General features: G+C 43.7%; 1 protein-coding gene across 3 annotated transcripts in view; it reads left to right on the top strand.

The window, feature by feature from the left end:
- The window catches only part of LOC308328722 (cGMP-dependent protein kinase 1), a gene marked incomplete at its 5' end in the record, with an annotated part of 153,833 nt that overhangs the window by 78,916 nt on the left and 61,201 nt on the right, over positions 1 to 13,716 (top strand). For all 3 annotated transcript variants that reach the window (XM_080782824.1, XM_080782823.1, XM_080782822.1), the window contains one exon: positions 12,408 to 12,513. In XM_080782824.1, the coding sequence (XP_080638950.1) occupies positions 12,408 to 12,513 (106 nt within the window). The remainder of the gene's footprint in view (positions 1 to 12,407; positions 12,514 to 13,716) is intronic.

Here is a 13,716-nt window from a genome sequence, read left to right as displayed (position 1 = left end):
CCGCCCATTCGCATCGAGTCTACCGAAGTATTAGGTGGGAATGTGACCTAAATAAAATCATCCATCCAAGTACCAAAAGTAAAAGTGCTCATTGTGCAGAATGTCCCTTTCCGCAAGTTCAAAATATATACAACGTGAAAACGTATCTAGGGCTGAAGTTGTCAATGTATGTTTTGTAATAATAATTAAGATGTAGTGGGGTAGAAGTAAAAGTTGATGAAGTGATGAAGACCGCAAGGTGGAATCGTTAATCGTTCTGTATACTTAGCACCTAATAAAAGGCTCTAAATGTCCGTGCTGCTCCAGTGTCCTCTCCTCCTCCTGCAACGTATGTCCTTGTACCTGTGAAGCACCGGGTCAGCCGTTCCAGGCTTGAGACCCCCTTTGCTCCTAAAAAAAAGTATTGCAAATTCTAAATACTGGAGAAAGTACAGAAATACCTCAAAATTGCACTTAAGTACAGTACATTGAGTACATGTACTTTATGTACTTTACCCATGATGCGTTCCACAGTGTGCTGTTTTTCTGTGTCCAATTAAACCCCACTACAATAAAACACACTCCTGCCATTACTCAAGACTTACTCAATACTTCACGGCAAATTGGGTGTAATCAAGAGATGTGATTCCACTGAACTTCATATAAAACACTTCAAAACATTTTAGATTTTGACTTCAATTTTCACCGTACCTTGGCCTTGGACATGAAAACCATAAGCACTTGCCTGAACAAGCCATTCGGTAATGTGCTTCGCCATGAATGTCTTTAGCAAAATGACCAACTCCTGCTTAGTTCATGTGCAGGTGTGAGTGTGAAGTTGTGAACTAACTTACAAATGCACTCTACTGTTAAAAATGAGGAGAATGGACCCCCACCTCGTGTGTGTGTGTGTGTGTTTCTTTTTTTTTTAATGCAGTTCTGAACATTAGCCAAGTAAGATACATATCCATTGGCCAATCAAATGGTTCACTGCAGCTCAACAGTCAGTGTGAGGGGTGGTCAGGAGATATCTGTGAGCTCTGTGTTTAAAGGCTTGAAGGCCATTGTCTGTGATGGAGTCCACTACATGCTCTGGTAGGCTAGCAGTGTGGAGAAAAGTTCTGTCCACTGTCCGTGTTTTGGAGCCTGGGGGGTCGAGAGCATGTTCTGGTGTGGCTGTGCATCGGCGGGTGTTTCGCCGTCTGGTGGTGGGAGCATGTCCTGGAGGTCCCTAGGGCTGTGTGTGCGTGTGCGTGCGCGTGCGCGTCACTTCTTTTGGGTTTAGGTATACACCTGGGTGGCTTTGTTTCCCTGGCAAAATCTCACAACACTGCATGTGTTTCTTTCCTTGAGTCTTTCTGTGATAAAGATCAGGCCTGGAGCTCTCATACTCGCTAAGCTGCTGCTCCTCTGTGACAGATGACTGAGACTGGGAGGAAGCTTTGTTGAACGTAATCCAAGAAACGGCGTATCTATAGTGACTAAATGCAGAGGGGAGAAAAGCTAAGAGCAAAAGCATCGCTCTCTATCAGGTCGCTTCCGACCGAAAATAGAGCCGGGAGCTTCCTGCCTCCTCTCACTTTGATACGGTTACATTATGAATATACAGTATCGTCGCTGTCGGCCGGAAACCTCATATCTCCATGTCTTAACTTTTTTTTGTTTTACTTTTGTTTTCTTCGTAAATCAATGCTACTACTTTATCATACTAAAGCGTTGGACGAATTAAAGCATCAAAGGTCATGCCACGTCTTGAGCTGTTGATCTGCTGCTTTTGATGCTTTTGAATTTGAATCCTGAAAAGTGACAGTTTTGGACATATGAGGTTTCCGCCCGACAGAGACCATATGCATAGATTCTCGATCATATAATATTCATGTTGTTATATGGCTTGGTATTTTGCATTAATAAAATAACAGCAAAACAAGCCTTCATGAGCCAGGTGTTTTGTGTGCCCTTTGTAACACTCCCAAGTGACCCCCAGGTGTCCATGAGGGGATTGCAGGGGGTCCCCAGAAAGAAAGTGCATTTGCATGTTCTCCCCGTGTCCCCTATAGGGTAGGTACACTTACAAAAAACATGCAGTAATCCTGGTCTCTAAACTGCCTTAACCCCTGGCCAGCTGGGGTGCCTGATGGAAGGGAAAGGAACTGCTTGGAATAACGTGTTCCTTCCATGTCCAACCGGGGGAAACTCCCCCCTGCCAGGTGAAAAGACGCTCATGCACTGAAGGAAGCATGAGGTCAGTCCGTTGCTCTCCCCAGGTTGGCGGAGGGAGTGTATAGCCCAGGATTACATTAGATAATTGACACTGAGTGAAAAAAAAGGGTTACAAAATCATTAAAAATACAGAGAAAAATGTATAAAAATAAAACAATTAGTATCACTAGTATCTAGCTATTAATCTTCCATCTAGTTTATAAGACAGAACGTACAGTAGTGTGAACAGGAAAATGGATTTTCACATGCGGTTTGAAACAATAATTTTCACTGTCTGTATTATGGCAGAGGAGTGGGCTAGTGTGGGAGGAATCCACAAGCAGCTCCATCAGGTTTCTCTCTCTCTCGTTCACTCTCTCTCCCTCTCCCCCATGGGGCGAGTGCTGCTGGCAGCTGCATGTTGAATCTGATTTTGTCAGTAAGCAGTGGTACTGTAAAGTAGCCTAGTGTACACGTTCTCAGTAAAACTATTGAAAATTGGAAATACTCTAGTAAAGCGCACATACCTCAAAACTGTACTTAAGTACAGTACGTAAGTAAATGTATTTAGTTACTTTCCACCAGTGCCAGTGAGTCACGTAGTAAGGAACCAACAGCAACATGCACCATAATCAGGAGGAAATATAGACAAATCCATAGAGTGCCAATCATAACTGCGGTGTCGAGCGGCACTGATGAGAACGCAACTACAGGGCCAGCGCTCCGTGGATTCGTCTCTGCTCACTGATATGCATATAAAACAGTGACACACGTTCCTGAAAACTAAGATTTTAAAGGAATAGTGTGTTTAAAGGCTCATGCCTCACGTACTCACGCGGTGGTTGGAAAACTACAACCACCAAAAAGGTTAAAACTGGAGTATGTTTGGGCCTTTACTTGGCTCTTTTTTCTTCTTTCTACCCATTTCCAGCATTAATGAATCAGCCACTGGAGTAGTGTGGCAGTTCTTACATGCAGAAACGCACTGCCTTCTCTCTGTATGTTGGTGTTTTCACTGTTTGTTTTGGTTGCTCAAAAACATCCCCATCTACCAACATACAGCGAGAGGACAGTGTGTTCCAGCATGTTAACACCACCAGTGGCTGATGACTGCTGCTATAGACGGAAAGGAAATTATGGGCATAAGATGTATTTATTCATTTATTTATTATTGTTTTGTAAACACAGGGCAAAGTTACATACTGTGCCTTTAATTCTATAGTGACATTAATATTCCTAAAACCCTGGAAAACGAGTTTTCGCTGTTAATAAAAAGGAACATTGATCCAAACGGGAACACAGTCATTTAAAATAAACATGCTCTGAAAATTCAGGTTGCGACCATTCACTCTGCCTCCAACTATTGTGAAATGTTAATGTATCATGCCAAATTCAAATACTGACACATAATTATAGTCCCTCTGAATTTAAATCAAAATCGTAATCCTTTATCTTGGTAAACAGTTATAGCCTGGCCAAAATGGCTGCCATTGTTGTGATTTGTAATGTGGTGCTTATTGTGGTGCTCTGTCATGCTTTGTTTTGGCTTAAACGACATGTCCAGCTTGTCTGGCATTCTTAACGAGCTGGTGCAGATTTAATTAAACCTGACGGTGGTTATAAATCAGTAGCACTCCAATGTTTTCATGCCAAGGACCCCCACATTTTATTATTTTATATATATGACACCCTATCTGAAAATGTTTATACCATAGCACCCACAGAAGAGAAAAAAATGTTTTTACACTATCAAGAAATTGTAAAAAAAAGAATAGCAGATGTATAAGCTCAAGCTGAGCTTATAGCTGAGCCAGAAGGCAAAGCAGAGTAGAGTTGCTGCTTCTTCGCCTGGAAAGGAGCCAGCTTAGGCGGTTCTGGCATCTGGTTAGGATGCCTCTCGGGAGTCTCCCTAGAGAGGTCCTCGAGGCTCGTCCCACATAGGAGGCAGACCAAGGAGCAGTTGGAGGAATCACATCGACTCACTGGCCTTGGAACGCCTCGGGATTCCCCAGGAGGCAGTTACTTATGTTGCTCTGGAGAGGGAAGTCTGGAGCTCTCTGGTGGAGCTGTTGCCTCCACGACCCGACTACGGATAAACGGTTGAAGATGGATGGATGGATGGACAACCTTGTTAGCACTTGATCGTTTATCACTCAACGTCCCTTGTACCAGCTGTCTTGAAATTGCACTGTGCAATTTAGAGATTGCCTGAAATTCCCCCAGTCCCAAACAACACGACTTAACTATGATAAATTCTCACGGTGTGTGCCCACTCATTTCTTTGGAGACTTTTAACCTGGCCTTAATTATATACAGCCATTAAATGATGATTCATAGTCTAGTCTAGCAAGATCCCTAATAACTGCCACAGCTCCACACCTTTAGCAAAGAGAAAGGGCTGATTAAAACTCAACTCCCCCGAGCCTACCTAGATTTTTCCCTCCATGTTGTTTTTAATTGCAGGCAAACCATTGAAGTTTAATACCAGAGCATGTGTGGCAGGTGCTTAGAAGTGTCGTTCTCACACATTTACATGTATTTGACTGCGGCCCCCTCTTCTGGAAACATTTTGTGTCTTCCATTCTTGCAGCCTGGCTGAATATAAATGGTGTAATTTCTTTCAAAAATGGAGCCACATACAGGAAATAACCTTCCGCTAAATATATTGTTCTAATTTTGTTTCTGCGATGCAGTTTTAATGACCGGGAATGAGCTGATGATGATGATGATGCCCAATGAACCAAACACAGCAGCGTAGGTCAGTTAATGTCTGGCCCACATTACTGTATGTTGGAGGCTGATGACATTCCAGCTGAGGGAATACATTTCTACGCCAAATGAATGAATAACTCTGTGTATACATGAATTAATGCGTGTGTTCCTGTGCGCTCTCTATTGCTTCGTCTCTGTTAGGTGGAAACCTTGTACGTCCAAGAATTTTACTTTTCAGCATTCAAATTAAAAAATGGAAAAAGTTGAAGATCTAAGTACTGTGCTATGTTTCGAGCTTGCGGATCTGCTGCTTTTGTGTGACGCTGTAGTGTGATCAAGCCCCATCGATGCTTTTTAGCAACATTTATATTTACTTTTTCACCTAAACATCATCATTGGTGGTCATTGTTTAGTCTTGCAATGCCATTGGTCATGGCTTCAAAACTGCAAAATCTCTGGACTCTGGTAAAATGTATGTATGTAGGTGTGATCATCAGCTCCATGGTGTTATACACCAGTGGTTCTCAAAGTGGGGTTCCGGGGATCCCTGCGGGTTCTTGGGGAGGTTCCAAGGCATCCCCAGCAAAATGTGTTAATAACAGCATCACAATCATTTCGCACTGCAATGACACGTTGTGAGTTTGCTAATAGGCTATATTCTGCGAAAGCTTTCCCCACAGTACGGATGCTGGGGTTCAAGTGGTTAATCCATGAAAAGTTTTTTAAGCAGTATCTTAAACCCAGCCACACCAACCCAGTGAATGAGTAGCGCTGCTTGGGTACGGCAAGTCGTGCGGTACTGTATGTACAGGGGGAGTTGATGGTACTGTATGTGTTGCGCTCCACCTCAGCATTCCATCTCTCAGGGGGTCTAGTGCACTGTACAATGGGCATAGACTCCCGTGCTCTGACTGATATCGATAATTAGCCTCTCTCCGACCTATTTACTTACCTAAACCCACGCCCACGTCAGCTTCGCTTCAATCGAGGACTTGCAAAAAAGGCTTTGACAAGCTAAGAGAATTGAAGCCATTCATCTGTATGCAGCGCCAACAACTGTGGGCCTAACCAGCCCACTGTGCCAGCACCCCTCCTCCACACCCCACACGCTCTGCCTCAACACTTCGCTAAACCTTACTCTGTGTGCAGTGACGCTTAACCTCCCCCTCTTGTTGCTGACGTAGGGCCACATTTTGGTGGCGGCTGTCAAATAATGTGCCTGTAGACCTTCTCTGCCTATCGTCTGTCGGGTGGAAACCTCATACTGTATGTGCAAAACTGCTACTTTTCAGGATTCAAATTCAAAAGTAGTTCCGCTACTGACATGTGTGACGCTGTAGTATGATCAAGTAGGGCGTTGATTTACGAAAAACACAAAAGGGAAAAATAGGTGGATAAGAGGTTTCTGCCCGACAACATGGGTCTGTAGGAATAGAGCTGCAACTTCCTACGAGCGATCATTCTATAGATTGCTTTTTCAATTAATCAAATAATCGAGAAGTGTGTTTTATACGAATCATATTAACCACACATTTTGTACTTTTTTTACTCACCGCGACACGTTGTGAGCATGTTAATTTCTCCCGCTCCTTTAAATACCTGGTGCAAACTCGTGATGTGACAAACGTAGGGAATAGTTTTTATTGATAATGAGCACCTTATCGATCAGTCTCGATCGCCTTTTGTCTTGATTGTTTAAACATGACGTCATGGGCCGCTATGCTCGATAACAGGCTTGATAAGCCCAAAGCTTATTGATGATTTTTTCGGGTATCGGTTATCGAGCGCCATCCCTAGACAACCGAGGCTTTGAAGTATCGTAAAAATAAATGTTCTCACACCAGAACGTGAGAGGAAAGAATGCATTTCACTCTGCTCTTGTGTAGTTAGTATATTTACCTTTCTGTTTCTCTGTGTGCTATTGCCTTGGTTTGGATTGCACCTCTAATTAACACCCTGAGCGGAAAGGACGGAGTTCTCCGCCCTATCAATTAGTAACGCCCAGCGCTCTGACGTGTTCTGACATTCCATATGTTGATCTGACCACATCAAACCCTGTACAATCAAGACACGCTCCATATATAGCCAGTACAGGATTCATTCCATATGTTGATCTGACCCCCCATGCCAAAGTGCCAGCGCTCGCCCAGCAGTCTATTGTCACCCAGGCGGATGCGTGCACGCTTCTTGCCCTCAGGCGTCTTACTGGTTAAGGATAGTCTTGTATGATGATGATGATGATAATACTGCCTCATAATGTTAGCACTATCTGGATACTCAGCCACCATTGAAATGATGAATCTAACTTGTAACTCAACCACTACAACTGTTATCCGTGTACATGGACCACACACACAGCGTGCACTGTAGAAATGGCATAAATAATGTATTATATGGGGGAAAACAGGGCAATGTATACATGTATATACTGTATAATGATTTCTCAATTGTTTATTTTCCCACATTGGAGCCAGAAACCGGTTATGCTTATAGTGAAGGAGGTGATATTCACTGTGCAAAGGATGGGAACAGTCTTGGGAGATAGAACTGGCCTTACTTACTTTGAGTATTTCCATTTTCCAATACTTTTACTTCTACTCCACTACATCACAGATCCATGTTTGGCTGGCATTATGGAGCCCTACATTTTTAAATAATGATTTGTTAAGCAGTTTGCTCGACCAAACTATGGTTTAAATTGCCCCATGCTGCATTCCTTCCCTGGTTCCTTTTTAATCTCAGTTTTATAATGGTTTTGGAGTTGCAAGAAGGGAGCCACGTTTATCAAAGCATGGCCAACTTGCTGGTGCCCAATGTTTGGAATTCAGTTGTGGAACGAGCTGTATAAACACTTTTATAGTCAAGTAATGAAGCCTACTCACTCTGTGCATGTGCGCGTGTGCGCTCAAATGCATGCGTGCATGTTTGTTTGGTTATGTGTAAATGTTCTGCATTTATATAGACTGCATTCATACAGCACCTTTCTCCAAAATGCTTTGCAATGTATTTCACATTCATCCATTCCGTTCACGCATGCACGCACGGTCGCACGCACGCGCGCACGCGCACACACACACACACACACACACACACACACACACACACACACACACACACACACACACACACACACACACAGCTTGTATGTCAGCTGTTCTCGGCACGCAATACTGTTGGCGGAGTGAAGTGTGTGTATATTGGCCTGTTTGGTCCGCCCTCAGCCCTTCTCTTCCGATGGGGCGATTATGTTTTCATTCCACTAGTCCTCAATGTACACATGTTCTGTATGCCCCTGCCGACAGATTGATTAGCGCAGCTCGGAATCTGTTCTTGAGAGATTACCTGTACACCCCTTCCTCAAACGTACTTATATTTACTAGTAGAAAACAATAGACCTTTTTCATGGCAGCCATAATCCTGCAGAAGAAGGCAAAAGCAAACACTCGGTTGAGTATTTCCACGTCATAATGTCACGGGTGCACGGTTCTGGAAGAAACTAATAATAATACCAGCACTCACGTAGTATCCTGGAAGGATTAAAGCTTTATTTTGTTTCCCCCCAGCAGCAAACAACAGTAAGGGCGTTTTGGCCCGAGAGCCTTCTTCAGCGTAAATCTCTTGAGATTTACGCTGAAGAAGGCTCTAAGGCTTCAATCCTTCCAGGATACTACGTGAGTGCTGGTATTCTTTTCTATAAGCCATAATACTGACTAATACAATTGTAGCATATACACAGGTATTACCAATGATACTAATTACAGTTTTGCTCCATTTAGAGGCACAGTAGCAGCACCCTGACTTTGTCTGACCCGAATGGAACGCAACTTTAATTGGTATAATTGAGAACACCTGTGTTTACCCTACTATTTCACGTAGAAATAGCTGCTGTGAAAAGGTCAAATTAAGCATATCAAGGTAATATTTTTCTATTGTATTCCAAAATAGACAGAGAGCTAATTTCCCTGAGGGCTTTTATTAGAAACATATATTCAGAGTCTGCCCTGTGTAGACGGCATCATTGACCCTGGGGTGGGTGACCAATTATGTACAAGACAAACAATTCAGCTAATATCATTTATTTCAGCGTAGTCTGCCCATTAAGATTGCCTCTCTATTTTTATTCCAGCAGTCAGCACGGGAGACTGTTTGAAGAACATACTATTTATCTTATTAAATGAAAAGTGAACATTTTTCAATTGCTTGCCTCAAGCAATTGAATATCGGCTGTGTGTGTGTGTGTGTGTGTGTGTGTGTGTGTATGTGCGCGCCTGCATGTGTGTGTACCTGCGTGCATGCATACCGTATATCTACAGTATGTGCGAGGCGCTGCAGCCCTTCTCCCACATCGCTACAAATGGAACTAAATGGACCATTATGGTCCATTTGTACAGAGTCATGAGTTATGTGTGTATGTGGCCTTATATAATTCACAAAACTGTGATCATTGAAACAAGTTGTAGAACTACTGATTTACTGTATAATTATGGCATGTTGTTTATACACGATCTAGGTTCGATGCTTGCTTGGCATCCTAGTTACTTTGTTCTCTTGATTGTTTATTTTCTCCACCAGGCCAATTCCTTTTTTTTTTAGCTATAACTGCATCGATCTGTATACAACTTACAGTATGTATGCGCACTCCCTTAGAGGCCATGGAAAAACATTGTCCCTGCATCCCTCCACATCTGCCGGTTATAGCGCCACCATGAGGCCGATTTGTGCAAAACACATTGCTTATGTTAGTCACACAGATTTCATCCAAGTCTCACGCAAATCGGTACACCTGATCTCTGTAGTCATGTGATCAAGACGAGTCTGTTGGATTTCTCAGATTCTACACTGATTGGCTAACATTGCCTTCCAAAGTTTTCACGAGTTTTCGTTCAAAATGCTGCACATGTCCTGCTCATTCAGAATTCTATCCTCAGAGATGCTATGAGTGATCTGGCTCTGCATTTCCTCAACAAAATTAAGAAAATTGTTGCAAAAAACAATGTTTATATTACTCCTAAACATTTTGCCAAACATCTCACACAGTCCTATCTTCCTGGTGGAGACCTGTGCCCAGAAGGGCACTTTTTCTAGTTTGCACTTTTTTACCCTGACTATTCATCTTCATCACATACAGTACGTCATTGTCCTAGAATGAGTGGATAGGGGAAGGGGATCAAATGCACGTGATTCTTTCTTTGACCCCGCAAAACAATCATGTGTGGCAGCTGGCTCAAATAATATGATTATTGGCAGAATCTTTGAAAGTTTCGTGTATTTGGCTGTGCTGTTTTTATTTTGCACTGCATCGGTGGTTGTTGCAATCACCACTCACTACTGGTGACCTGTGTTGTTTTCACCCTAATAAGCAATGGCAGAATCGGACATGCCCCGACATGTGTCTCAAATAATAGTGTGATTGCCATTTACTGTGCACTTTGTAAAGAGTCAGATGTCTGTTGAATGGCTAAATTGTGATGTGTGTGTGTGTGCCATGTGTATATTTCTGGGTGTCTCATGAGAATTGCATATCTACTGTAAGTGAGAACAGTGTCTGGCTCTGTGTAATGAGGCTATTCTCTCCGGTGGTTTGGCCCTGTTTTAAATCGGTGCCCAAGTTTTGGTTTTCACACAGGGAGGATTAGATGGCATGTGGACTTGAATTTCTTGCTTCTCTCTCTCTGTGTGTGTGTGTGTGTGTGTGTGTGTGTGTGTGTGTGTGTGTGTGTGCTTGTGCGCGTCCTCAAGTTCTTTTTTAAACTATGAATGGTTGTTGTCTCCACTCTCCACCAGGCCGAAGGCATGAGGAGAGAGTATGTTTTGCACTCAGTCTGTGTGTGTGCGTATGTGTCCGTCCATCTGTTACCAGCTAATCTCCGGCACCGTTGGCCCGATCCATGCCAAATTTTGCACACACACTCGCTGGATGCTCTCTGCCAGAAATATTCCTCAACGGCCTGTTATAGCGCCACCATGAGGCTGATTTAGGCAAAACATATTTCTGTAGATTACTCGTACACATTTTATCCATACATCACACAATTCGGTATACACTATCTCCATAGTCAACAACACATTGTTTATGTTAGTCGCACAGATTTCAAATATCACGCAAATCGGTACACCTGATCTCTGTAGTCATGTGATCAAGACGAGTCTGTTGGATTTCTCAGATTCTACACTGATGGGCAATGATTGCCTTCCAAAGTTTTCTGGAGTGGCCCGTTTTGTACAAAATGATGTCCTGCTCATCCAGAATTCTATCCTCAGAGACTCTATGAGTGATCTGGCTCTGCATTTCCTCAACAAAATGAAGAAAAAACATGTTTATAATACTCCGAAACATTTTTCCAAACATCACACACACTCCTATCCTCCTGGTGGAGACCTGTGCCCAGATGGGCAGTTGTTATTATAGTTTCCAGATTCTGTAATCAGATTTTAGAAAAGTGAAGGAAATCCCTCTCATGTGTTTGTACTGTCTTCAAAGGTGCCCTTGTCTCAGATGACCTCTGTGGGAACAACATGCACTCACGCACGTGCGCCAGACAGACACGCGCAGCGATGATTCAACTTCCTCATTCGGTCTCGCACACCTGTTGCAATTACCTGTCATCACTGTGTGTGTGTGTGTGTGTGTGTGTGTGTGTGTGTGTGTGTGTGTGTGTGTGCTTTGCCGTCCATGCACGTTGTAACTGGCTGCTCTCCCACTGTAAAACTGCACTGGCAGTGTTTATGTCCTTTGTACAAGGTATTTCTGTACTTCTCATTATGTGGACATAAATCCTCTCTCTCCATCCACTGCCATTGAAATAAGGTGTTTTTCAGTTGCTTCATATTGATATTCTGTGCATTAAATTCTTATTTTAAACTTGATTTCAGTAAAAAGGAACATCACAGGTTCAGCATGATGACTGGGCATCATCAGTTTTTTCCGCAAGCACGCACGCACGCACGCACGCACGCACGCACGCACGCACGCACGCACGCACACACACACACACACACACACACACACACACACACACATGTATGTGTGCACACACACACACACACACACACACACACACACACACACACACACACACACAGCCTCAGGTTCAGGAAGAGATAAAAAAGGGAGAGTGATAAGATCCCCAGGGCTGATAATAACCGTTATCAGCCCTGGGGCCAGCAGGGCTGTGAAGCTGGAGTGCCAGCGTGCGCTGAGCTGTCAGTAGTGTGAAGTTGTGGACCACCTGTGGGTAAGGGGATGTGGTAAACAAATCTATCACCCCAACATATGCCCTAAGCCCTCATTCAATCACCTCGGGCAATGATGAATGCCCGGGTGATAATGCACGCACGCACGCACGCACGCACGCACGCACGCACGCACGCACGCACGCACGCACGCACGCACGCACGCACGCACGCACACACTCACTCACTCACTGGCCTCAGTGGCAGTGCTTTGCCCACAGGTTGGTGAATGGCTGTTTAAAGTCATGATGTTCTGCTGACCCTTATCCCCTTTGTCATTGCAGCTCTCACCAACGTCAAGCTGTGGGCCATCGATCGACAATGCTTCCAAACAATCATGATGAGGACGGGCCTCATCAAGCACCAGGAGTACATGGAGTTTCTGAAAAGGTGAACACACACACACACACACACACACACACACACACACACACACACACACAGTACCTTTTTTCCAATACAGTGGATTCCTTGCGACTCGCATCAGTACAGCCACACTTCCCACAATTGCACCTTTCTAGTGTCAATAAGAAGGTTTAGTTCCGACATACTATTGGTACGACTGTCATTAGACAACCTACCCCTAACACCCTAACCGCATGCACGGACCCAACCCCCCTCGGGAGCAAGGGGTGATTTTCTTCTGTCGGACCTTTGGTGTGTCGGAACTGCTTGCGCGCCCCCAAGATTCAATTAAAGATTCAATACTTTATTGCCATGTCAACAGAGTTGATTGGAATTTGTTTCAGTGCTCTAAAAACAGACATACAAATATATACACATATTCACATCACATATTCAGAAAGTAGAAAAAGATACAAAAGTACAAACATCATATGAGAGAGACCAATAAATAAGAAGAATGCAAAACATTACAATTCATGAGAGTGAGAGACCAATAAATAAGAAGAATGCAACGTTACAGTTCTTCATGGTAAATAAACAGCAATTCCTCGCAGTTCTTACAAATTCCTCGCTGTTCTTACAAAGCAGCTTCACACTGTAAAGTGCGAGTGAAAAGAGGGTCAGCATTCAGGAGGCAAACAGCCTCGGAATAATATAAGTGCTGTTCTCAAAGCGGGAGGTATTGCACTTTAGAGACCAAAGTATTTTACCTGAGGGTAGGGGTGCAAAAAGAGAGCTGGCAGGGTGGGAGGGGTCGGCAATCACCTTCTGCAGATAGAGGAGACAGATGGGAGGCCGAGGCCAATGATTTTTGATGCCGTGCGTACCACCCTTTCCAGCTGTTGGGCTTCACTCAGGATGTTACTAGTATTAACTTCCCATTTCAGGGAGCAGCAAATAGTAGTGCCAAGGAATTTAAAGCTATCAACCCTTTCAACAGAATGGTCAATAACCAGGTACGGGGGCATAATCTCGCTTTTCCGAAAATGAAAGATAATTTCTTTGGTCTTGGCCAGGTTTGGTATCAGGTTATTCGATAAGAAGAATGGGGTAGGGGCAAGGCAATCTGCATAAGGTGTGTGAGCTTAGGCTGGAGTAACAAGCCCTTTTTAAGGACTAGAGGGGCGGTGTCAAACTAGCGCTGAATCCAAGCGCTCCCTTTTGGTTCACCAACGTATGTGCCTGCCT

Source organism: Protomyctophum bolini, assembly GCF_963924005.1.
Source record: "Protomyctophum bolini genome assembly, chromosome: 14".
In the NCBI taxonomy this organism is placed as follows: Eukaryota; Metazoa; Chordata; class Actinopteri; order Myctophiformes; family Myctophidae; genus Protomyctophum; species Protomyctophum bolini.
The sequence above is the reverse complement of the archived record's forward strand: the minus strand, read 5'-3'. Positions and strand labels throughout refer to the sequence as shown.